Source organism: Bombus vosnesenskii, unplaced genomic scaffold (assembly GCF_011952255.1).
Source record: "Bombus vosnesenskii isolate JDL3184/JDL3185 unplaced genomic scaffold, Bvos_JDL3184-5_v1.1 scf7180000016272, whole genome shotgun sequence".
NCBI lineage: Eukaryota > Metazoa > Arthropoda > Insecta > Hymenoptera > Apidae > Bombus > Bombus vosnesenskii.
In genome coordinates this window covers 430,806-456,288 of record NW_022884341.1, presented here as the reverse complement: position 1 = coordinate 456,288, position 25,483 = coordinate 430,806, and the positions used below count along the sequence as shown (strand labels likewise).

General features: G+C 44.5%; 1 protein-coding gene across 4 annotated transcripts; it reads right to left on the bottom strand.

The window, feature by feature from the left end:
* Positions 1 to 2,646: 2,646 nt before the first annotated feature.
* LOC117242226 (velvet complex subunit B-like) lies at positions 2,647 to 19,403 on the bottom strand. Of its 4 annotated transcripts, XM_033508722.1 has the most exons (3): positions 18,604 to 19,403; positions 4,612 to 4,967; positions 2,647 to 4,551 (listed from the first exon to the last, which is right to left on the bottom strand). In XM_033508722.1, exons 2-3 carry the CDS (start codon positions 4,945 to 4,947, stop codon positions 3,607 to 3,609), a joined length of 1,281 nt encoding a protein of 426 aa, XP_033364613.1. In that variant the 5' UTR covers positions 4,948 to 4,967; positions 18,604 to 19,403; the 3' UTR covers positions 2,647 to 3,606. The 4 variants fall into 4 exon arrangements, with proteins under 4 accessions (XP_033364613.1, XP_033364610.1, XP_033364612.1 ...); XM_033508719.1 differs by having other exon boundaries at positions 2,647 to 4,967; positions 18,604 to 19,402; XM_033508721.1 differs by lacking the exon at positions 18,604 to 19,403 and adding an exon at positions 16,231 to 16,254 and having other exon boundaries at positions 2,647 to 4,967.
* Positions 19,404 to 25,483: the final 6,080 nt, after the last annotated feature.

The following is a 25,483-nucleotide window of genomic DNA, read 5'->3' as shown; positions in this document are numbered from 1 at the left end:
GGGATAGAACATACAGCTTCGTTATTATAGGCACTCGTGGTATATTACATTAAATCAACTGCGAAACGATGCACATCGTGTGCGACTATCGAGTCGTTGGGTCCGAGTGTTCTACATTTACCTCGATAACGAATTAAGAAAAAGGAGAAAAGAAGAGAAAGAAATTATATTTACATCGATACGTTATAAATGAGCACATTTTTCCGACAATTGATGAAAGAAATATTAAATCTTACACAACTCGTCTCACTACTCGACTCCCTTTTACTCTGAGCAAAACTGTGAAACGTTTGAGCGGCGGCAGCAAAAAGGAAAAACTAATTCATCGAGTATCGTTGTCGGCGATCGTTCGCAGAAAATTATCAACAATAATAATACAAACATGCCGTATAAAATATAGAACATTCACGCGAGGAGGATAAAAAATACAAACGAAGTGAAAGGAGAGAAAGTAGGGTAAAGGGGAGCATAGAAGCATGAGGAAGAATACAGATACGAGATCCTTCCGCGAATTACGCCGATTACGATTAATACAGTCTTGTGATGTGTCTTAGAAAACCTTAAGAAACACGCATATGCCGCAGACCTATAACACGTTCGATCTGCTCAGAGATGTGTTCAAATATGATCGAGCTATCGTAATTTTGAGCCTCCAGTCCGTGATCATTTCTCCGACATCATAAACGTCACAGAAAGTAGCGCGATCGCCGCAACCAAATAGTAAATAAGTAACACGCTGTATTGTTTATTCATCTCAAAACTTCGAAGCAATAATTTTTGTTTTCCATGACATAGACGAAACCATGTAAAAATAGTATTTTCGACAGAGAAACACCAGAAATTATGTATCGCGTTCTTCATTTAGATTCTTTATATTCTTAATGCTACATTTATCTTCCTCTGGTCGAAATACTAATTTTTCACGTGGCTCACGTGGCGTATAAGCAGACGATTCATGATAAATAAAGGTTCGTTTTTTCTAAAAATGTAGTAGCTTCAGATTAACGTTTGGTGGCTTATCATACTGACGTACAGCGGGAGGCGTCAACGAACGAGTGGATCGAACGATTCGAGAATAATCTTCCTCTCTTTGCCTTTAATAAATAGTAACGGAAACATCGGGACAACGAATCGGTTGCCATCGTTGAGTCACTCTATCGCTTTGAGTTTCATCGTCGTTCGAATCGTAACGATGAATGACGCGTTCGATCGACGCTACCGGCGTTCGCTAGAAATTTCGAAAAGAAAAGTTCCTCCGATTAGCGTGCATTCTCTACAGCTTCCTCTTCTTTCCGGCGGACACGATTTCTTCGGTGCAGTAATAGATCAAATAAAGAATCGTGTTACGCTCTTTCTTTACGTGTAACACCAAAGCGTTGCGCGCATACGTATAGATGCGCGCGCACAGACACACACAGAGACCATTCGTCTTATACTCTCACGATATCGAAAAATACGTTAATTTGAAGAAAAAAAATATATGTATATATCATATGTATATGTATATATGTATATTCCTTGCATATGTGCACTATGTATACATTACGTAACACCTATAGGCTCGCTTAATACTTTGAATACCGCGTGATTCCCGGTACATGATAAATCCCGTGATCCATCGTTCCTTCGATTAGAGGAAAAAAGAGAAAAAAAAAGAAAAAAAATGATAAGGAAAAAAGACTCGTAAAACAACCAGTTGGCGTCTTGTTTTCTGCTCGACTTTCGCTTCTCGTGCAAATTGCTTTTAACGATTGCACGAAGTACCAGCGAATAGAAAACAAATCTGGAACGTACACACGCACTCCTGCTCGTTTATACGTACATATATACATATATGGTCACGTTAATCGCTAATAACGAATGTATATTTATAAAGAAAAAGAAGAGGAAGAAGGAAGAAGAAGACAGGAGATGATTTTAGACAAGATGCAAAATAAAGGAAAAAAAAAAGAACGTTGACGAGGTAACGCGATCGGTAAAAGGATGAAGGTTCTCTGCTATGCACTGGAAAAGCGATCGATGTTTTCGAGGCGCAATTGACTTGCACGGGATGGGAATTGGCGTTATTTGCGTATCGACTGGCAAGGTTGAATTTCAAGGAGAAGACATTAAGCAACGTGTTGGTGCGAGATTTGAACGAGGACGACAGAAGAATCGTCAGACAGAGACAAATAAACCTGGAATCGAAGCCACACGTTCGAACACCAATAAACACTTTGCTTTCCTCCTAGAAATTTGCCACGGATTCGGGCCAATGTTGCGCCGCGCAAACATGGGTCGACGCGAACACGATGAACGGTTTTTGGGAAAGAGAAGAGATCGTGAATCGATAATACAAGGATGTTATTACTTTGCTCGATAACGATGCAGGGGAGTGGAGGCTTAAATCGTTAAGGATAACTGGCGGTAGTGAGATAGCCGGTTGCGCGACCAATTTATTAATCGGGAAATAAATTCGTAGTTTTCACGGAAAGAAATTCGATTCTCGTTAATCGGAAGATTTTCGAAGTCGTTTGCTAATAATTTTACATTTTATCACGAGATACGTGTGTATATATATATATATATATATATATATATATATATATATATATATATATATATATATATATATATATACACACACACACACACACACACACGTATATATATAACATACTAGGAATTTTTATTCAGCAAGGATAAATACAAACGAATCTGAAGGTCTTCGTATTACCGAGATCGTTTCTCTGCCGTCAAGTATATGATACGAATCGAATATCGAATATCCAAATTATTCGAATCGTTGCTCGAGTTTGGCGCACAGTAGCAAATAAAACGGTCGGCTCGATTAGCCGTTGCACTTTTCGAATCAGCAAATGAACTTGCTAATGACAACAATGATAATAATAATTAAACAAAAGTATTCTAAGAAAGTCTTACAGTATAAATTACTTATAGTCTAGGATGTCGCATCTTTCTTATCGTCTAACTCGTCGTTACGATACCGCGGGACATTGGATGGAGTCCCATTTTGGCAAACGGGGCAACTCGAAAGCAGAAAAGCGCACCCGACAGTTGATTCGACTGATCCTCGCATTCCGCCGACTAAAATCGAATAATTTTCGACTCCCGAATAAAACAGCTATACCGTCCTTTTTATACGCTTCGTCTAGTCGATCTGTAATCGTTATCTGATCGATGAAAAACAGCATGCGATTTGTTTCACGCGATATTGGTCGATACCGAAGTACACGCGAATGCAAAACCGGTAGTGGTTGTTCCAAGAATGTACACTTCTCTACATTCCTTACCAACCTTCTCTGTCGTTCTTTACTCGCTCTTCAATTTACGACGAAAGAACGAGATCAAGCGACGATCGTCTGATCGCTATTTCCTTCTACCAACTAACAACAATCGCTACACTCGTTGAAGCGTTCGTGCGCGTGTAACCAGCGATCGAAGAGTACTTTCTATTTCTTGTCTCCCCCGTGTTCGATGCGATATGAGGAATTGCCGTCGTGTTGATCACCGTCGCACTTAACCTGGTACAACTCGAGGAGCAACGCGTTGGACAGTTGGCTCGCCCGCTGCGAAAAAGCCACCAAGAGGATACGACGATCTCTTTCACGGCCCATTGACTGTGGCGTTTGCGGGTAACGCGTGTCCCGTGACCAGACTGCTCTCCGTCGGCTTGCCGATACGGAGTATCGACTGAAGGGAGGCAACTTCGGAGGCGAGACGGTCCAGCCTCGATTTCACTTCCCTCTCGCTCTCAGGAACGGTAGACACGCTGGGGCCGGTCCATTCGGCGCCCAAGGAAATGCCCGAGTCACGCTCGTCGCTGGAACCTTCGTTGTCCCATGGTGGTGACGCTCTGGGTCCCGGTTCTTGTTTGATACCCTGAAGCGCGAGTAACGCGCTGGCCGCGTCCTTGTCGCCGATACGCGACTTGTGCCTCAGCTTGTGGGGTAGACTGTTGTTAGCCGCTGGATTCTGCGAGCTGACCACCAATTGCGGACCTTCGTCTCCGCTGCCGGATGATAATTCAAACGGCGATTGAGCGCGACGACCACGAGATAGGTTTAGAGCGCTGGTCGTGTCGAGATGCATCGCCGGATGAGGATAAGGATATTGAAAACTTTCCGTCTCAGGGTACGAGGTTGTTTCGGGAACGTACAGCTGCGCGGGTGACCTGGGCGATCGTGCACCGCTGACTGGTTGATGGATCACCGAAGTATGCACAGGACTTGGTGTTCTTGCGTAGAGGAGAGCCGCCGAGGCTGGCAGTTTCGCCCTTTTGACGATGGGCGGGTCAGCGGGTAGAGCCGCGAGCACGTGTTCCGTGCTGATCACAGACTCACCGCATATACCGAACTTATCCCTGATCGCCTCGAGTTGCGCCTTCAGGATGTGGTTTTCCTTGCTCAGCTCCATGACTCGTTGCTCGAGTACCATGTCGTTGAAACGCCTTTTCTCTCGGGACCGTTTGGCTGCCTCGTTGTTGCGTCTCCTGCGGTCCCAGTAGCTGTCGTCCTTCTTGTTGTCCGGAATGAACTCCCGTTGCTTGCGCTGGGAAAATAGCTCTTTTCTGATGTCGAAGTTCGGAGGGAAATTTTCTGGGTGTGTCACCTGTTGGGCGTCGTGGTGATGGTGCGGCGGCTGCTGCTGCTGTGTCTGTTGCTGCTGCGGCTGATGATGGTGATGATGTTGCGGAGGTTGCTGCTGCGGCGGCGGTGGCTGGTGCTGCGGTTGATGCTGGTGTTGCTGTTGCTGTTGCAGAGTCAATGGAGCACCATGGTGTGCCGGATGCGTCAACGGAGGCAACGGTCCATGGGCATCGTGTCCACCATGAACACCGTGACCGGCGTGCGCCATTGTGTGGGTGGCCGGCATATTGCTGTTCAAACACGCGGTCTCACCATTGATAGGCGATCCACTCTGGCGGGCGACAATTTCTGCCACCATAATTTGTCTTCTTAGTACATCTGCGAAGGAAAAACAAGTTGCGAATTAGATAAGACAGGTCGGGATAGAGACGATGCGTTTGCAACAATATGAATACAGTTTGGCGTCGAACGCGTGCGAACTAATCCGGCAGAATTAATAAGATCGTATATTACGTCGGTGGTTAAAGTGTCAGATAGCAAGGAGAACGATTCCCGAGTCAACACAGGGGACGAGTTTATTAACGGCGGTGATGTAGCGCTGCGTGCCAAACGATCGCGATGACGAAAAGCGCAGCTTAGTGACAAGGCAACCTAGTCACGTAAGATACAAATAGATCAGAATGCGAGTATATTTACATTTAACAATTGTTTGTTTGTCGTGATTCGGCGTTTCTCGTATTCGACGCTCGTCACTCGTAAATACTAGAAAAATAGTAAATACGTCGTAACAGTGTTATTCGAACGCGATGTTCGCCTCTTTCGGACGCAAGGTCCTTCCAGCTTTTCAGTGAAACGTTTATTAATCCAAAGTGACGCAAATCCGTGGTGTAGCGAACGCATTTGCGATCCTAGCCACGTACGAAATGTTGTAGTCCTTGTGCGGTACTGTCACGCAACAGTCGAGTGACGGACATTACGAAAGAAGGTCGCGCGATACGGAATCAGGAAGAAGAAAAACAATGTCGAGAGATTTCTACCTCCGAGATAGCCGACCTCCTATGCCGTCACTTTTTGTCGTGATCGTTGATTACACACGGTGTTTCAGATTACGATCCATACCGATCGTACGCGGCCTGCCTTTCCGGATTCGAATCGCAGAGACTTCAATTCGATCGACCGCGATTCGCGATGTGACTCAATGTGATCATTCCTTTCCCGTGACATAGCGCGTAATAATTGTAACAGACTGCATGTTAGAATTGTAATCAAACTGCTGGTTAATTCGATGACGCACACTTATGAAAATCGATTGTCACATTTGAAACAACTGGAAACAGCGCTTCGATGATAATTGCAATTTCTTGGAACGATTGTTCATTCATCTAGCTAATCACCTGCATCACGCGCCTGGGGAACGAACGTAACTTATCCTTATTTAGTCTAATTAGTGTAGCGAACAATTTGAATAAAGCATAATTAACTCGAAACTTTACTGTAATACCGTACTGTTGACAAAGTTAACCTAATACAAAGCAAATGTGTTATACATATGTATACTGCAGCTCGTTACAGTATTTCTTATCTACGAAAGCAAATACTAGAGAAAAATTCCGGAGGTGAGAGAACGGTTGCCAAGTAGCATAGTCACGCGCCGTTAAGTGTACGTTTAAGGTGCATACTCTGTATACATCAAGAAACCATTTGTATTCCGTGAGCGTGCATCGAAGATCATTGCCTTAACGCCGTGTTTGTACGGTGAGCGCGTTAAATCGTTTGTATAGCGATTCCCGATGCCAGCAGCGTGCAGCAGATACGCCGCTTATTTTGGGCCCTCGAGGACGATCGTTCTGTTGAGCAGGCGTGGGTGTGGCGACAGCAGATCATGCTCAACAACAGGGAGAGTATCTCCTCTCGTAAAGTTCCGTGACCGTTATACGAGAGAGTACGGAGCGGACAAAGGTGAAGAATTCCGAGAGATCGAGGGACGTGCACGTACTGCCAACAATACCGGTCCGGGCAACGCCGAGTACAAGTCGCAAAATAGCCTTGGGTAAGGTCGGGCTATTCCCCAAGGTCGAAGATGTCAACGAACCCGCCACCGTTGCCAGTCGACCAATAGAAATTTGTCGCCCCTTTTTCGAAATTAGTTTTCAACTATCAAAACGAAACGATCGCGTTTGTCGGTGCATAGTGATTCGATTTTAGTCAAACGATTTGTTATTTCGAGCACGTAATATGGAATCGGTATTTGTATTTTCATTTTATTCATACATGTTATTTCTTATTTTAATGGCGCGCTTGAATTTTCTAGGCCCGAAAGAAATTCGAATGTAATTTATCTTTAATCATTTCTAAGATATGGTATGTAGGAAAATACTTGACGCGACGATACGCGAGTCCCCTTCGGTCGCACCATTGTCGCGACGAATGGCGAAGTTCGCGCAATGTTTACGATATTAGAACGCTCGAGATGTAACGATGACATACGCTTGAGCTTCGCCCCGGGCATGCGGCACAATTATGTAAGTGCTCGCGCGATCATTTCCGCAGATCGGTCATCATGTGCTCGAGTATTACGCTACCGATTCTCATAACGTGTTAATTGGACGCGATAAATGTCGGAAAATGATAACATTTGATTTAATAACTTGGTGTAATCTATCGGGAGGAAAATAAAACTGTCTTCCGCGATAATGCATGACCTACGAACAGCGATCGAGTCTATTCAATTATCGAACTTTTATAGCCACCTATTTATACAATGATCTACATACAACTCGGAGCAATTAAAAATAATTTGTTTTTGGGATGATCGAACGTTATTTTCGTGTCGTGTCTATCGTTGGAAAACGTGTGAGTATTAATTCAAGTGATAGTTATGTAAGGAAGCACGTGTGGCTGTGCGATACTTGCCACGTGCCATCGGCCGTTTACGGGTTGCATCGTGGAAATACTTATTTACCCAACCTTCGGTATTTATACTACGAAAACGATGTTTGGCTTTTACAACTACGTAAATAGGCGCTTGCGTGCTTCAGTTAAACGGAAATACGTCTCCTTCCTTGAACGATTATGTCTTACGAGAACACGCATCAATGTCATTCCATGAGAAAATAAGGTTAGATTTTATTTCCCGTACGAATTACGTTTTGAATATTTACATTCCAATATAAGTTTAAACATTTGTGTTTGGAATTAACGAATTAGTTTATTTCCAAAAGAAACAAACGACTTGAAATCTCCCGCTCAAAGCGTTCCATGTAACGCGCAGCTACGTCAGCGCACGTATCTTTCGATAATCGAAATTTCAAGATCGGGATACGCGGGCAAATTTCGATAATCGAAGACGCGTCATTTCTAACATTGAGCGTACCATAGCGACTTTCCGATAAAAAGATTCGAAGAAAGACATTCTGTACTCGAATAATTGTTCGAGATGTTTATATTTCGTGTACGGGAAACGCCTCGAATGAAATTTAATTTATGGTGTGTGTGTTTATTGCGTGGAGAAGGAATAAACCAGCATACACTTCCTCTGGCACTGTCTTCTGTCAAGCATGGCTATAAATAGGTAGGTATCATCGTGCTTTTTTCAATTATTCACGTTTCCACCGTTTTTTAAGCTTTCTTACATCTTTCCATCCACCTATCAACTAGAAGAATTTCTTTCCTTTATACTTCATGTCTTAACACGTCATAGCGCATAACATGTCTAAAAGCGCCATAGCTCTCGCGAAACAATTTAAGAAAAACGGGAGATCTCTTTAGCCATTTTCTGAAAATGCTCATTGGTCATTGTATCGGTTTATACATATTTATTCTCTCGCGTAATTAATCTTTTAAGGGGCTATAATTAATACTCCGTATTGGTTTAACCCTAATGGGAAACAGAATACGCGTCTCGAGTAGATTAGGGTAACGAACTCGTGATGCAACGGGAGGAAGCGAGATGGCATGTTCGTGCGCTTAGAAAAGAGTAAGAGTAACCGAAACGGTAAGCTTGTGAATTAACTGTTGAAGCACGCGGCAGAGAGTTACGTAAGGGTCTCGTTGCATCGTGTACGCGTGCGTTTCCTCTATCCACGTGCTATACGCGCTTGTTAGAAGTGAATGTCAGCCGCTTATATCGTGGAAGCCCCTCACTATCCCGGTAAATATGTCAACGTATACGTGGATCTCTTCTAATCACGTACTTCTGGCCGAGAAACGTGCCTTCATGACCTCGCACAGACGCAATTTTACAATCTGTCATGCGTCCTTCCATCTATCGATTATGTATCTTCTGCCTTAAGTTACCTCCGTGCAGACTGCGTCACGGTTAGTTAGAGACTGCACCACTCGACACTTCTGGGAAACAGACGACCAATATCGACGTTTCATCATGCAGGAAATTACAATTTTTGCGTTACCATCTGTGCACGATCTTTCATCGTTCCTCGCTAGAAGGCAGTGACAAGGATTTAAAAGGAAGACGCGTAGAGACCTCGATACGCTATAGCGGTCGCGTATAAGTCGGTCGTCTATGGTTCGCGCGTATCACGTTACATTTTCACATCGGCAACTTTGTAGTTCAACTTCGTTCCACTTAAACCTGCCGTTCTCAGAATTCTTATTTATGCCTATGTAATGATTTTCTTATTATTGTCGGAGTTCTTGTTACTGAATGCTCCTCCGCAGTATAATTCCCTGAATGTTAATATCTTCCAAAAACTCAATTTTCTCGTTAATTCATAACAGGATATACGTGCCGTGATATGATATTATTTCCCACTGTATTCAGATACTAATAATAAGTAGATATTACTCGTAGAAACAAGGAACAGGAAATGATCCCCGAAAAATTAGTAATCGTTTATTCGACCACAGATTAGATAATTAGACTTGAGTAGAGAATATGCATTCTTTTAGAAACCATGACGATCGACTCGTAACATAGAATAGTATAGTTGCTAGAAAATGCTCCGTGCTATATACTCAAATCGATTATTTCTAATAAGAATATTCAACAGTACGATATTCTTATCAAGTTCGTCAGATCTGTCGCTTGATTTTCATTCACAATTAATGGAATCAATATACGAATATAACTATAAGTAAGGGGATTCAAAACGACAGGGTATCTAGTTGGGTAAATGGGCATTTAATTTTCGTTGCAACGCCAAGAGGTGTATAAACGAGACACGAAGCCCGCTCGAAATTGAGCAATCACCTGGAATTTCACTCGCGAAGTTACGTATACGCGAGCTCGCGTGACTCACATCGTCGCAGCTAGTTCTATCGATTCGACGATTTTTGTTAGAATAGAAAACATCGTCCACATAAGATTTCTGTCGTGACGAAATGCACGTAGGCGCGGTGGACGCCAACTTAAGTGTTCTTCCTACCGATATACGTACAATTTCCTGAAGCGATTACAAATAGCTTCCATCGAATCACCGAATTTTCCGTCTACGTAACACGAGTCCACGGAACGCGTTATTTCGGTGTTTCGAAACCGAGTTCACGTGCACTTCCGTCTCGTGTATCTTTTTAATTTCGCTCGATTCCGCCGCATGACCGACCCACTATGTTCTGTAACGAAAGTCTCACCATATAAGTCATTTACAGTCTCATCAAAGTGAAACACTGTAAATTGGTACTTAATTTTGATTCATTACAGGCGAGGAAAGAAATTTCTTCTCCGTTTGGATTAGCAGTAATCGACTATCTCTGCTTTGCCTCTGGATATATACATACTTCGAGGAACCGAATCACTCGGCTCGGATATACGACACGTTCTCGGTGAGTCATATTTAGCCATTACATGTTTCTTTATGTGTATATTAGCGTGCACTAACGGGAGCCCGAGGAGCTGGCGTACGCGTGACGTGACGCGGTCCTGTGTATGGAAATACAAGCGAACGCGCACGCACGTGCGCGCACATACCAGGAACGTAGCACAGAGGGACGAGGTTGTCGCCCCTTTCTCGTGAAACTGGAAAATTTATCGGGAGTAACGAACACGCGCGGCACGCTGCCCGCCCTAAAACTTTACGGCCCCTCGTAAACGCTGGCGAACGATTCGTTAGAGCTAGAGCTAGAGGATAATAGAGGGGGAGACTTGTGTTCCGAACGTGAAATTATTGAACGGTCGTAGAACCGCGATTGGGATAATTTTGCAACGTTAACGATCGCGGGAACACAATTTCCCTCGAAACGAACGATAAAAATGGGAAAAGTCGCGCGCAATACTGGGTGCACGGTAATTATAAACGCGAGAAGGCGAACGTAGCGAACCTCGTACATATTCGGTTGCGCAAACGTCTTATAACGCTATGGTCGTATCGATGGACGCTAGGATTGTGTGGGTAGCTTTCGTTCTATGTTCGGGGTCAATATTTCTCCATGGAGATAATAATAGCGAACCCTTGGCGCGCGTTACGCACACACGAAATAATTACGTAGTATTGGGCAAGCGTTGGAATTGATCCGACCGGCGTGAGTCGCGTTGAACGTTATTGCCCCTTCCCGCAGCCCACGTTTCCCAGTAATCACGTTTCCTCAGAACAGTAGTAACGTTTCCGTGACGCTCCAGAACGACAAAATTGTTCCGTTATAGACAACGCGGACGTGCCTTTCGCGTGTATCAAATGTCCCAATAATCTATCGTATACAGTACAGCCACGAACATGCGATACGTCTCGAACTATCGTAACGAAAAAATTCTCGAGTCTATTCGAGCGACGCACAATCCAGGCGACGCAGCGCAACTAACGAACCACGCGACATAAGCGATGCACACGTGTTGCGCGTGTTGCGCGAGTCACGTTTCACCTTCTGCTTAATAGTATTGGTGAACACGCGTGAATCACTCGTGTGCTGCACAGCAAAAATTACACGCTGAATTCACGGCTCGATTCTTGAATTATGAATCGTAATTGGATCGATCTGCGTATGTCACGTGCATCGATCGACTCGTACCGGTCTGTTGCGCGATGCGACACTAGCTCAGTAACTAGTAACGCAATTTAAACGAACACACTACGTGGACAAGTATACATGTACGTACGGACAAACACTGATGCACGTACGACTCGTATACGCGCGTTTTTTTACGAGGAAATATTACGAACGGGGGAAAGGGTTTCCGTTATGAATTCGATTTGATCTGAAAAGTAATTCGACTCGATGGAAAATTCATAAATATCGTACAAAGCGCGCTGTTTGCCGCCACGCTATTAATAACTCGCAATGACTTGGTCAACCGGCCGCGGTTGCGATGAATGATCTTACGACGCAGTTGTATAATTTCCTGTTTATCTTTTTCTTGATTTGCGGATATTTTATTTTTGATCGATGAACATAAAATGGATATATAAGACAGCGCGTCGTGTTTTACCAGTCATTCAGGATTATCGAGTTCCACACTCGGTACTATTCGACCGCTGCGTTGATAACGCTATAAATAGAGAGGAATAGAGCGCGGTTGGGAAGATAATATCGTTAAGTGTTTTATCAATTAGTTGTTTGCATTCTTCTACGAGGAAAACACGAGAACGATCTTGTCCGGTACGTTCTCGTCGATTTCGGAACAAAATTCTTGTGGAATGGATACAGGCGACTTATCTGGCCTATACCTTCTGGTAACAAATGAGAAGCCGGTTACTCTGCAATCACGAGTATCTGACTAATTCTTCTGAAGCGGAGGAAAAATTATGCGTGTCGGAGACACGGGTTTTGCCGTCACGCGTATCTACACGTGTAGAATCGTCACAGTAGTTGCGCAATGGTCCCAAGCGGCGCACGTGGTCGTCGAACATCAGCTTCGTTTTCGAGCAAATATAAGCTGTCGATGGCTTGCTTCTTCGCATATGAGAAAATTCGATTCCACTCTTCTCGATGGAAATATTTCTGGCCATTCTTCCAGTTTCTCATTGTCTTCGCCGGATATACGTATTCATCGAGTTCGTTGCTTTTCTGGTTCGCTTCGTTGGTTGCGTAGCGCGGAAATCTTCTTCTCGTTGACAGAGGAAAACATAAGAGGAAGGAACTGATCCAATTTAATCTCGTTTTAATGGCGCTAGTATACTCGGTTTCGTTAATAATCTCGTATATACAGTCAAATTGTAAATTGCGAATGACGAGGGACGAATCCGTTGACCCGATGCCAACTAGCAATGCTATTTGTTTTTCTTCTGACACCAGCTTTTCAGGGAACGCGGCGTACGACTGCAATGAACGGACACGAACGATCGTCCTGGCTCTTCGTAGAAATTTATTCGTACGATATTTCACGAACGCATCGTACGGTGGATCTAACGCGAAAATATGATTCGGTATTGATCCGGCATCATTGATCGAGCCGATGATCGATAACGCAAAAGTTACGATTATACAATCGATCGCGCAAGGGAAAATTCAAACTCGAATTTACATTTCGAAAGTTTTTGTTTCTCCAAGGTTTACGTAGAGATGTGCGAAACACGGCTATCGTTCTTCGAGGAACCTCGAGGCACGCATTGTTCCCGCGTGACCGCGTCCTTTTCTTCTGGTTGCTCCAAATCGTCTCGACTCGGCCACATGACGCACAGTTACGTAACGGCCAACCAAAGCACGTTGTTTTCCGTACCGCAGTGGCGATGCGCGTAATATACCGACTATAACACGCCCTCTTTGCTAACCATCCTTTTCACTTCTCTTCGTTCGTAAATTCTCTATCCGTTTGGATTTTCAAGTTCCCTCGGTAGCCCGCCACAACCTTGTTCCTCGCTCTTTTATCAGCATCTTAAGGACACGACCGTTATCTGTCCCATTACCCTGAAACTGGACACGCTGGTTATCAAATTCCTCGTGTTCAACGACGTGTCGACCGCCGCGTTTCTCGTATGTCGTTCCTTCCACCGCTCTTTTTACCGAGAGGAGTCTCTCTAACGTAATGATAACGTAATAGATATAGTCGATTTACTGTTGTAGACACGTTCCGTACCACGTACCACGTACCCACGGTATCGTTACGTAATATTTGAGCGTAGGTCTGTTTCAAATCCCTTCATTCAATCGGTCTCGCTTATCGACCAAGAATCTGCTTGAATAGATAACACCGGAAGTCTCCGGACGATCGTATAAAGGCGCTAGTAGAGCAACTAGAAGTTGCTCTCGGGATACTTATGTCATCGATTAGCATATGCTATACGGTTGTCGTTATTCGCTTGAAAACGATGGTCGAGCGATATCGTCGAAGGTTGCAAGAAATTTCTTTTCGCGAGACATTTTTAGCGGTTAAAAAGGTCGTATAGGTCCGCGGTATTTAAATAAGAAACACAAAGGGGAACGACGATACGGAGGAGAAGAGCGAGCGTTCCAAAAATGCGGGGATAGAAACGCGCGCGGGCCTGAAATAGTTCTCGGAGTACGTCGAACTTTAAGTACAGTACATAAAGGCACGTGCACAATGCTAGCCACTCGATACGGCTCGGCTGTGCGTGTTACGATTGCGGTCAGCGCTCACGTAACAGCCGACCGTTGATACCGTTATCGGACCGACACAGGCATTTCGAACCGGTCTCCGATTTCGTTTCCCGCTTATTATGCAATTGGTCCGCGATAACGCGACCGCCAACTGAAAAACGAAAAAAGGCAACTCGCGACACGCGTTGGCACTCTTTTTCCCCTCTCCTTGCTCATTCTTCTGTCTTTTGCTCCTTCGTGTTTTCATCATTGTTCACGCCCCGATACGTTACTCCGCGTATCCTGTTCGATTTTCGTGCACTTCGTTAGGTACAGTTAAACGAAACGGTTACACAAAACCGCGCGTCTCGCGCGTAACACATTTCGGGAAAAAATTGCAGATGTTACGTATGCGTAATCCTGTAATCTAAAGACGAATAGTAGGTTAGGAATACGCAACGTGATTTTACAGAAGTCTGAGAAATTATACGATAATTAGATAAACGAGCAACGAACTGAAAGTTAGCGCGCAGACGTTGATCGATTCGATAAGTCAACTCATTTATTTCTGAATAGAGTTTGCTTCGAATTTATTAAATAATCATGCAGCGGAAATCGGGCTTCCTTATTCGTGATATTATATTCACTGGATGAAATCATCCAATTGTCCTATTATTTCCTAGACGTTCTATGTGTACAATCGATCTAACGCGTATTATTTCACTGTTGATTCAACTTTACTTTTGACGATACGCTTAATCTTCGGTCTCACTATTGCGGCTATTTTCGTCAGTGATAATTCCGTGGCCCTTTTCAAGCACGCACGACGATAATTTCCTTCGTTATCAGGACGCGTACAAACAATAGGGAAATCAGTGATGTCGATAAAAACAAGCGCGACGACAGAGAGACAAAGTACAAAGAGTAATCACGCCATGTCATTGTATCGTAATTATTTGGCTTATCTGAATTTTTGCACGTTCCACGTGAGCATCGTCGGTTGATCGCCGTTTCTCGTCCGGCGACACGTGACCTGAGGTAACGTGTTGCCCGTCCGCGAATACGTTTTCCCTACCGAACGGCGCGTGCGGTTACGTAACGAACACGTGGAACGGATACCAATGACGAATAGACGACGTTCGTTAGTATACGTTGCGTGTACTAAGTTGCTTGGATCATCGACGATGTATTTTATGGATGCATCCCGATCAAACTGGACGGGAAAGCACGCGATAGGAGAGCGGCCGAGTGGGCGTTTCGACTGATAAACAATGCGAGACCGGCTTAAGAAATAACACGCGGTGTGTGATGCAACTGGCCGCGGTGCATAGTATAGAAATGCTCGCGCAATTCGCGCGCGCCGGTTCTAGCCTAGTGCGCGGCTTCTCTCTCTATCGTTGCTGTTCTCTCTACGGTTGTGCTCTCCCGCCACGTGACTCCTACACGTGCACGCCGTGTTATGCTAGACCATTCACCTTCGTTGCATAACAGAAACGCGAAAAGGTCATCGGGAACAACGGAGCCTGATATTTCCTAATATGATTGATAAATCGCGAGCTCGATCACGCCAATCGGTCAATTAGGCTCGATCACAAGCATCTCGACGATCTTGCTGTTCCTTTTTAGAAATCGGCGAACGCGTTCCCGACGATTCATAATTACGCGAAACGTATAGTATCTACGAACGTGATATAGCGAGGTCGTAGAATCAGTGTCACAAGTAGGCAGCCTAAAAAAAGTATATAGCGAGTTGAAGATGTTCGGAAGATCGATTCTAAACATCGAAATAAAAACGAAAATTGATATGTAAAAACGTCCGTCGGCGCTTATTACTTTGAGTTACAAGAAATTCAATTTTGCGTATCGATCGACGCCGGTCCTCGATGACTTAATTTACAACTTCTTTCTATTTCGGTCCCGTATTATAGATTTCACGAGCGAACCAAGGAAAGCGTACAGAAACGAAATGATCATTATCTGCTCGTTTAATCCGATGTAAAACTCAGAAATAGTTATCACAGTGCACGTTATGAAAATTTCTTTCGAACTCGATGTGATCGATGAACGTCCGATGACGCAATGCACGATCCGCAATATCCGAGACGGCCGCTACTTAGCACACGCACGCACGAGCACAAGAGTACAGATGTAATATATCAAACTCTACACGTATCTACACCAAAGAAACCGTATCGAGAAGGAGATACATACATACTTCTTGACGATTCGTAGCCGGCTGTGCATACTGTGGTACTGCGTCCGCGCACCTCTATGCACGCGAATATAATACCTCCGCGTCATGCATTTCCGTGAACGGTAGATACCGCTAATCCGGATTGATGTGACACCAAACAATCTAGATCGGCCGTTTCAGATAACGAACCATACACAATGCGAATCCGCTAAGTCCCTGCTGACTGACTTTGTCGATATCATTCGATATTTCACCATTGCGATATGCTTTGGATATTTGATGCAGCACAAAGCACAACCTTGGACGGCGAATCGCGAATCCACGTATACCTACGAATGATAATTAGCCCTGGATACCGCTCGATTGCGTCACCTTGCAACGTGATTCGCGATAAATGAATTCGAAGGATCGAAACAATAGCGGATAGATAAATTATTAATAAATAAGTTTGCCGATGATGATAGGATTATTTATAACGCAAGTGTGTGTAATAAGGTGTAACGTACACCTTCGAGTATTTTTAATTTCTAATGGATAATCGTGCGATCGGTTGCAACAAAAGTTGTAGTTTAAACATATGTTCGCGCATTAGAAATCAAATATACGTTGTAATTTCTATTCTGGGATAATCTCTACTTATCAATACCTTCGCGATAACATTGACAATCTGCATTGTCGATATTCACCGATAACGGTGCAGCGTCAAATTTCCAATCCTTTTAGCTGTATGATCTACGGAATAACTTGGACGACCTTCAAACAGGAAAATTTCGACGATCGAACAGGACTTTCGTTGCTTTATCGCTAATCACTTTTAGTTGCCACTGCCATCCCTTGCCCGCGATGTTCGTGACCGTTTTTAAATTGCTCGCGTTTGACCAAGCAGAAATCAGCCAGCGTATCTTGGTATCTTGGTACATACACGTGCGTGCCCTTCGCTTCAAGTCCACGAAGCTCGTTGCCTTGTTGCACACACGCTTTACGCTACGACGAGGTTGAGAGTTTTGCAAATTAGGCCGTGGCCCACTTCGCCTGCGATAGTGAGAAGGTGGCGGCGCGGCGGTAGTAGCGAGAGAAGAGTAGTGGAATCGATCGAGGATGGGGGGATATACAGAGCGCAAAACACGATCGAGAATGGGGGCTGGTTGAACAGTTCCCGTTTCGAACGAGGATCCTGATCGGTCGAATGCTCTCCGAAGCGACAACGACCCCTTTGGAAATCGCTAGAAATCTACAAAACTATTCCAACTTTGTTCGTTCGTTTCAACTTTCCCACATTTTCCTGAATTATTTCTCTTTTTTTAATCGGTTCGGCTAGTAGCAATATCCATTTTTTCAATTCCACGCTATAGAGTTAGAATATCTTCACGGCGAATACGTGCCGTCGAAAATTCGTTTGGGAAACCAGCGACAATACCGTCCGGTTGTACGTTATATTCTCCGTGTTGAGGAGAGATAAGGATCAAAGTCCTCCTCGCTTCGTCACGAATGACGCAACGACCGCTGCCGCGTTGCTCACGCGTTGCACGAGACTTTCGTAAGCGCAGCCTTTCCTCGCTTCACTCGCCGCTCGTTGCCTCGTCCATCGAAACGTCCTAGTCCGTCACGATGCTCGATCGTAAAATAATTCCATGCTCCCTTGTCCTTCGTTTCAAAAGAACCTTGCAACGCTTTTCTTCTATTTTCTTATTCGCGTTGAATACAACGATCAATGTTCAAAGAGCGAGCTAATGATTCAGGCGTTGATAACGCGATAAGATACGCGAAGCTGATTGGAACGAAAACAACGAGTGCACGAGTTTATTGCGCCCGCGAATTGCAGTCAGACGTTGCGTCAACCGAATTACTTTTGAAGGTCAGAGTCTCCGAGCATTCAGGGTCGTTTGGCAAATATCACAGGCTCGGATCGATAATCGTGATTCTCGATCGATTCGACGAGCGAGTAGGTTTTGCCGCTTCCATCGATTCGAAAAACACCCGCCTGTCACGTACGCGTCGAAAGTTCACTTTCGATATGGCAGAAATAACGAGGATTTATCATTGGTAATTATTCGCAGGGCAATTCTGTTTCTCGAAATTGGGAATCGGTTGCACTCGATCGAAGCACGTATTCGCGATAGTTATTTCCAACGGGTTTAGTACAAAGTCCTGGCGCGTGACAAGTTGCCAGCAGATAACGTTCTATTCTACAAATTATTACAAGGCCGTCTCGAGCGTAATCATAAGTATTCGTTTCCGTTTCGGGAAAAACAACGGATTCGTGATGTCGATTTGATCTGATCGCACCTGTGTTCTTTGGAAGCGTCGTTGTCGAACGAAACGGGGATAAGGACGCGCGATCGGACAGGAAAAACCGGTGTAAAGTTTGTAACATATGTCGTTTGGAGTACTCACCAATTTTGAAAGATTCTGACGAGCACGATCGAACGACAGTACAGCGATCCACTTTGCCTCCTCTAGATCGATGAAAACGGACGGTGCGCTGCACTCGTCGATTGATAAACGGTCGAACGTGTAAAGTTTATCCGCGAAACACCGAGATAGTCACTGGCTGAGCGTAAAGTATCCCGTTCGTCGAACCAACGTAACGAGAATCACCGTCATAATAACGTCTGCTATCGCGGCTTGCGATCGAACCGTTTTCCCTCTTCCACGGGTAAATCCAAGCGAATCCCTCGAGAGTGGACGGTAATCGTGTCGTATATTTATATCACACAAAACGGAGATGCAGAGTACTAAAAAATACGGAGAGAACCAAAATGTGTTCGTAGCGTGTCTACGATGTGGCAAAATCCAGTATATCGTTTAATTTTCTTCTCTTTCGCCGATGGAAAGGAGAAACAAAGGCACACGTCGAGAAACTAACGAGAGCACTGATCGTGTTTTCGCGTGAAAGCGTGAATGTACGTAGATCTCGGACAAAGAACGCGAAACCAATGGACCGATCTTGCTTAGCGGTGAACACGATGAACTTGAACTGTTGGCGAGCAGGTGACAAGGAGCTACGTGTTAGTGTCAGCCCCTTGCTAATCGTCCAATTACTTGAGACGAGATAGCACAATACGTCTTGCGCGCAGAAACACACGTCCGATCGCTACGGTGTCGGCCTGCAAACTGACTACACGCTGCGTGAGACTCGCGACTCGTGACTGCCGTCTTGGCCCCAATGTCGTCTGGCTTCGAGTTTGATGCGAGAAGGCTGACGCGATCACGTGTGTCGGTGTGTACGTGATCGTGTCTACCGGCGTTGCTCTTCGACCGTGGTAGTGACGAGGTTTTTGGTGGGGAGGAGCACAGGTCCACCCGCCGGGGGGAAGTTTATGCCTGGTTTATGCTCGGTTTATGTGCACTCCCCACTACCGGCCGGTCCGCACACAGTGCCAGGCGGTTCTGCGTCAGAGTGCCGCGACCATTCCCCTCCGCGCCATGTCGTGCTCACCCCCACTCGCTGCGCTGGTAGGTGCACCGCGTCAGATCTTTTGGCCGCGTCGGCACCGAGACCATGCAGCGTTTGCCGTACGACGTACGCGCGATTAGATTGCGTCGCGCGGCGACACTGAACGCTTCGCGAGCGATGCTCCATTCTGAACGTCGTAATACGTCTTCACTTCTCTCGATTCTCTTTTTACTTGCGAATTACTTCTTACGAAATATTTGAAAGTTCAGAGTACATATCCACGTAACGTAGGGTTCCATGTTATAGCTTCATTCGTTGTTCCATTCTTGCCGTAAAAACACGACCGTTTGTTTCTATTTCGCTTGGAACAAATTTGGGGCAGTCTTGGAACCTCGCGATGTTAGACAAGAAAAAGTTTGTTTCGATAGGATTACGAGATACGATAGATAGAGCGGATTAGAGCGTGGTTTCAACCCATGAAAAACAAAGAGTTAGACCGGGCCGGACCGGGCCGGGCCGGGCCGGGCCGGGCCGAGTCGAGCGAGCGCCACTTGGACGAGTCTGTTGCAAGGACCCTCCACCTCTTGCTCCACCTCCGTCCTCTATAAACCGAATGCCAGACAACGAGGGCATCAGCCCCTATGAATCACCGCCGGTCACCTTCACTTTTTATGCAAGTTTGTTCTCACCCGGCCTCGCCGGTTGAACGAATCCTCGTGCCTTTTGACGCAGGATCGATACGGAAATTTGCGTTGCAACGTAATCACGGTTTCAGGCTCGTTTGTCTGGAAATTAAGCGAGACGAAGACGGTAAATATTGATCTCGCTCTCCTTTCATCTATCTTTACATCGTTCGAAATATTCTTTTTCTATAACTCGTCATCTTGTGGGGTATATATATGTATATATATACACATATTTGTAATATTATTGTATGCATTATATCGCCACGAAACAGGCATGCACATGCGATAAATCACGCGGTATATGTTGATCGCGTCGCTTTTCTGCCGCGATTCGACAGTCCGATTTGCATAGATCGCTTATATGCATAATGATCGTGCGAGCGCGCGCTTATGGCGGGCGAATTTGGAATTTCAAGGACACGTCGGGACGTGCACTGCCTCGATATCTGGCGCGCGTGCTCCTCGTCGCTGCAGTTTCCTCTGTACACTGCAACGCGCGGTTTTTCTCACCACGCGAATCGGTGGCGCCGATAAAAATAAAAACCCTTCGCCGCTGCCGATCGATTGGGTCGATGCCAGTCGCGAAAGTATCGAGTCCTCAACGATTCGACCGGAATCTCGTTAAATAACAAAGAAGAAAAGAACGCCGCGCGTAGGATCGACCGTTTTCTCGTAAATTGCGTCGATGCATCGGTCACGCGTATCAAACCGTTCCCTAAATACCGTATTTATTACTATTGTGCGACTGCGTATTAAGTTTATGGCTGCAGAGCACCTCTTCTTACTCTTACTGTGCGCAATAACTATTTCTAAACGAGATCCTCTTCGTCTTTGGGAACGTAGTTGCCTTGGTTAGCGACACGTGCGCTCGTCTATCATCGAAAGTGGATAAAGTTCAGGGTAAATCGTTTATTTAAGTTCGTCTTATAGGGTGGATAAATTCAATGCGACTCTGTTGTTAAATTCGCAATTCGAAACGTTCGGTTCGAACGCATAGAGGCATTCTTTTCGCGAATTACGCAATGTTTGTACGAATCGTAGAATTTCGTTCGGTCTCCCGATTGTTGTCGGAATTTCTAAATCATTCGAGTGGGCGAACTTCCAGTTATTTTCAGCCGCGCATCTACGCTATTTATGCTTCTTTGCATTATTCAGGGTAATCTTCTGCAAGCCCGTTGCGCCTTCCGGAAATAGGTAACGTCGGGGGGTTGCGATCTAAATATATTCTCGAGTACACGGTACGGAGTAACCACGAAGGGTTGAAAATTCAGGGTTAAAATTCAGGGTTGAAACCTAAAAATACCGAAAAAATAATCCGGCATTTTCAATCGCTCACAGGGAGCGTAATTAAAAGGATCGATGCAATTCTACCACCGATTGAGCCGTGTTCGTTGTTAAAGAACATCGATACCGTCGATCGTTAAAGTTTTTACAGAAATTACTGAACTGCTATAATTCCACGGTATATTAATATATTTCTACGCTAATAGGATGAAAGGCAATTAATTAAGCAACGTATCGCGAGATCGTCTCCTAGTATATTGTATCGAGCTCGTTTCTCTCGACTTTCATCAGCGGCGTAATCCGCGACGTTTATTTTGCATCGATCGTCGAGGCGGTTTTACGCGTGGAAAGAAGCCCGTTATAATTAATCCTGCTCCTTTCTCTACTCTCCCCTCTGTCAGCATCGTGTGCTCAAAGGGGACAATCGCTTAGACGAAACAATGGCGATCCACGTTTGAAGCTGCACACTGAAAATTTCCGCGTCGTTCTTGGTTCGTTCTCAGGAAATCGGTTCTCGTCGGAAGGTCCATTTGCCGTCCGTCGCTGGTTCAAAATGCGGCAGTGGGATTTTAAAAAGAAAGTCTAACAGCCGGCTCGGCCAGTCACCTCGTTTATCGCAGCCTGTAACGCGCAAGGCCGCGGAGGGACCTCGACATCTCGATTAAATCGAGCTTTCTTCGACGTTTCGAAATCCTGGTGCACGACCGGTTTACCGTGCGACTCTTGCGTCGCCACGGTCGAATGCCGAGTCTTTCGATCGGCTATCAAACAACGCGAATCGCTGAGAAAATTGGCGATTCGAGTCTAGACGATAGTATCGCGAATCATCTCATGTCGTGTTATTTATTTATTTGTCTAGTAACCTGTTAACCGAGGAAGACGAATTAATTTTCTTTGTAATTTCTTTCTTATGGACTCCCACTCTTTTCCACTTTTTTATGTATAGAAAAAGAATAGAAAATAAAGAAGAGGAAAGGAGATTCAAGCACCGGTTTTATTTTATAAATAAAGAGTAGAGTCGAAAGTACTACAGTTTTCTATGGTGGAAAACGAAATAGGAAAGAGGAATAAAATAGAGGAGAAGAGAAAAGAAGAGCGAGCACCGCACTTGTCTTATAATAGTTATATTAATAGAGCTAAATGAATAATATGATTACAATGATTGCAGTAGCTTACCGTTGAAAGTGCGGTTTCATGTAAGAGTTGAGGTCGAGATTTCGAAAGACCTTGTAGGTCTATAAAAAAGTCTTCGTTTCCGCTGATGTAGTAATTTATGTTTGCACTTTCAGCACAGTCTGCTGATATTTTCCTCGCTTCAGAAATTTTAACCAATTTGATTAGAGTTATTTAGGTAGAAAGGGAACAATCGTAGGATATGTTATTCGTTGATTTCATTAAAGATGAAAGTTGAGGTTTATCGAACAGGTATATTTCTGAAACTGGCGAGCATGCGAAACAAACAAAGTGATTCATAATTCCGTGTAACATGAACGTCGGTTATCTTGTTTTACGAGTTGCAACGAATTAAAGAAAGCGGTCGATGCATTATGCATCACGCTCGCGCGCGTCGCTGTACCGCGAGTGTATCCAGCCATTTCGCCACTTTATCTCTTGAGATAGGAGTAACAGCCATCGATCAATTGCGGAATAGTTGATACCTTGATTTCTCGATGGTAAACATCGGATTAGGTTATGCTTTAATGGCGCGTCTTGCTGCGATTCGCTTCTAACTCTTCAAACTTGATCTTTGCTTAATAACAACCATCGAAAATTCTAGCTCGACCGGACACGTTGGTTAAGCAAATCGGGTTTCTATGTGGTTGGATCCGAACGTGGGAAATCGGCTGGTCCCAACACTTGGCGTCGCTCTCGATTCGCTTCGGTTCAGTTGTGGAATGATTAATAAATGATAATTGGACCGATCGTTTCTGCACTCGGCCGCTTTCGTAATATATTCGCGATCGTTCGCGTTATGGAAATACGTCGGCGAAACGCCGCGTATTATCTAAGAATATTTTCATCCGACCGATGCTCGATCGCGTGGCCGTTAAATGCAACAACGCTCCTAAGAGAGAGTGGATATTTTGAATAAACAGCGCCGGTAACAGCAGCTCGTTTAACAATAATTTCCCCGTGTTGACGTGCTCTCTCCCTCCCTGATTTTTTCCTTCTTTCTCCGTGGCTGTGCGGCGCGGGCAGACATTAAGGAGAAAGTGTAACTGTTCAAGTAATAGTGACGATGCAGGTGTAATCCGGATTGCGCGTGCGAATGTTTTAGATAGCGTGTCTGCATTTCAATTCCGCGCGTATACGGCCGCCTTCGAAACTCTGATGCCGGATACACGCACGCGCGACACCTTGTGTTCGAGGCTAATTAAATCGTTGCATCGTCAAATAGAAATTTTTCAAGTGTATGCACATCATATAGTATATGGGCGCGCGTGCTTTCTTCAAACAGATGGCAGATACCGGAGAGAAATTGGTCGTGATTCTTTCTTTTTCCATTTCGACGTTTAAAGATAAAATTAGATATTTCATCACTCTTTCTAGATAATGGGAAGATTAATAAAAATCTGGAAAGATAACGAAAGATAATAGGAAGAGACAAGAAAGAGATCGTCGGAGGTCAGTCATTTAGCTACGAGGGGCAAAGCCGCTCGAGAGATAATCCTCCAATTATTCGCATTCTCTATAGCGAAAAATAATACTTACGGCGCATAATGTTCGCGTTAGTCTTTGTGAGCCGTAACTAATAGGCGAACGATTGGTACAACGGGTGATTAGCGACATTTGCGTCACCCTGTGAATCAGCCACGTCAGATTATTAATAGCAAGCAGCTCTAACGCTATTCGTGCTAACGTGGTGTTACGAATTGTAGATAACGTAACATTTGCGTCGGTGAAAATTTGACGCGTTATCGTTGATAACGTTGCATCACTCGTAACGTTGTCGAGATATTCCATCGTATAGAAACATGCAGTTACTACGCGTGCGACGTGATTTAGAATTTGCTGGTGTGATTCGTTACGAGAGCATCTTACCGAACGTTCACCAGCTTTCTGCAATGCGAACAATCCCGGGAAAGTTGAACTCTGTCTCGAACGAGAAGTCAATCGCATACCTATCTAATTCGACTCTACAACAAATTTCATTAGTGCCGTTTATTAGCGACGCCGTGTTAATTAATTGGCTTTGTGTGGCACCATTGTTATCGAATTAAATTACAACGCTGTCGACAGCGTGCAACCGAAGCGCGTATAATAGAGTGTCGTCGTTTTAATAGAAATCGAGAAGTATCGTTAATTAACTTTACTACGGCCTTCGAATTGCTAATTCAACGGAAAGACAGACTTTTAACGTTTTAAGATCGTTAGCATATTTTTGAATTCAATTCAATTCAAACGAAAAATTTTCCAACGATATGTAAGTATGATTCGCAAAATGGGCCAAAGAACGCAGCAGCGTTAGGTAGACGTTCGTGATTAAAGAGAAAAGTGAAAAAATGAAGGTTCTACGAAGAAAATTATCGAATATAGCCATTCTTTTTTTTCCTCTTATGATTTTTATTTTTATGGAAAAAATCGAAGTTTGCGAAGCTTAAGAGTACTATCAGTGCATTCTTCCAAGCTTTTAAAATAAACTCCGCGTTATTAATAACTGCCGTAGTTAATATAAGTACGTTTATCGCGGAGAAACACCGTTGCATGGAATTAGTAATCTAATTGCCAATGGATCGGATCGATAAACCGAACGTGCCAAATACAGATACACCGCGCACCTCTAATTCACCTCTCTCTTATCTACTGTTTATTACTAGCCCGGGGTTTCGAAATCGTACAGAGGACACAATCTATTATTCGATATATCGAACATTAGAGGAACTATGCAGAGGTAGTGAGATCCCCC

What these genes read in the sequence shown, in the direction of transcription:
- LOC117242226 (XM_033508719.1), bottom strand. Translation starts at nt 4,947, where the DNA reads ATGGTGGCAGAAATTGTCGCCCGCCAGAGTGGATCGCCTATCAATGGT.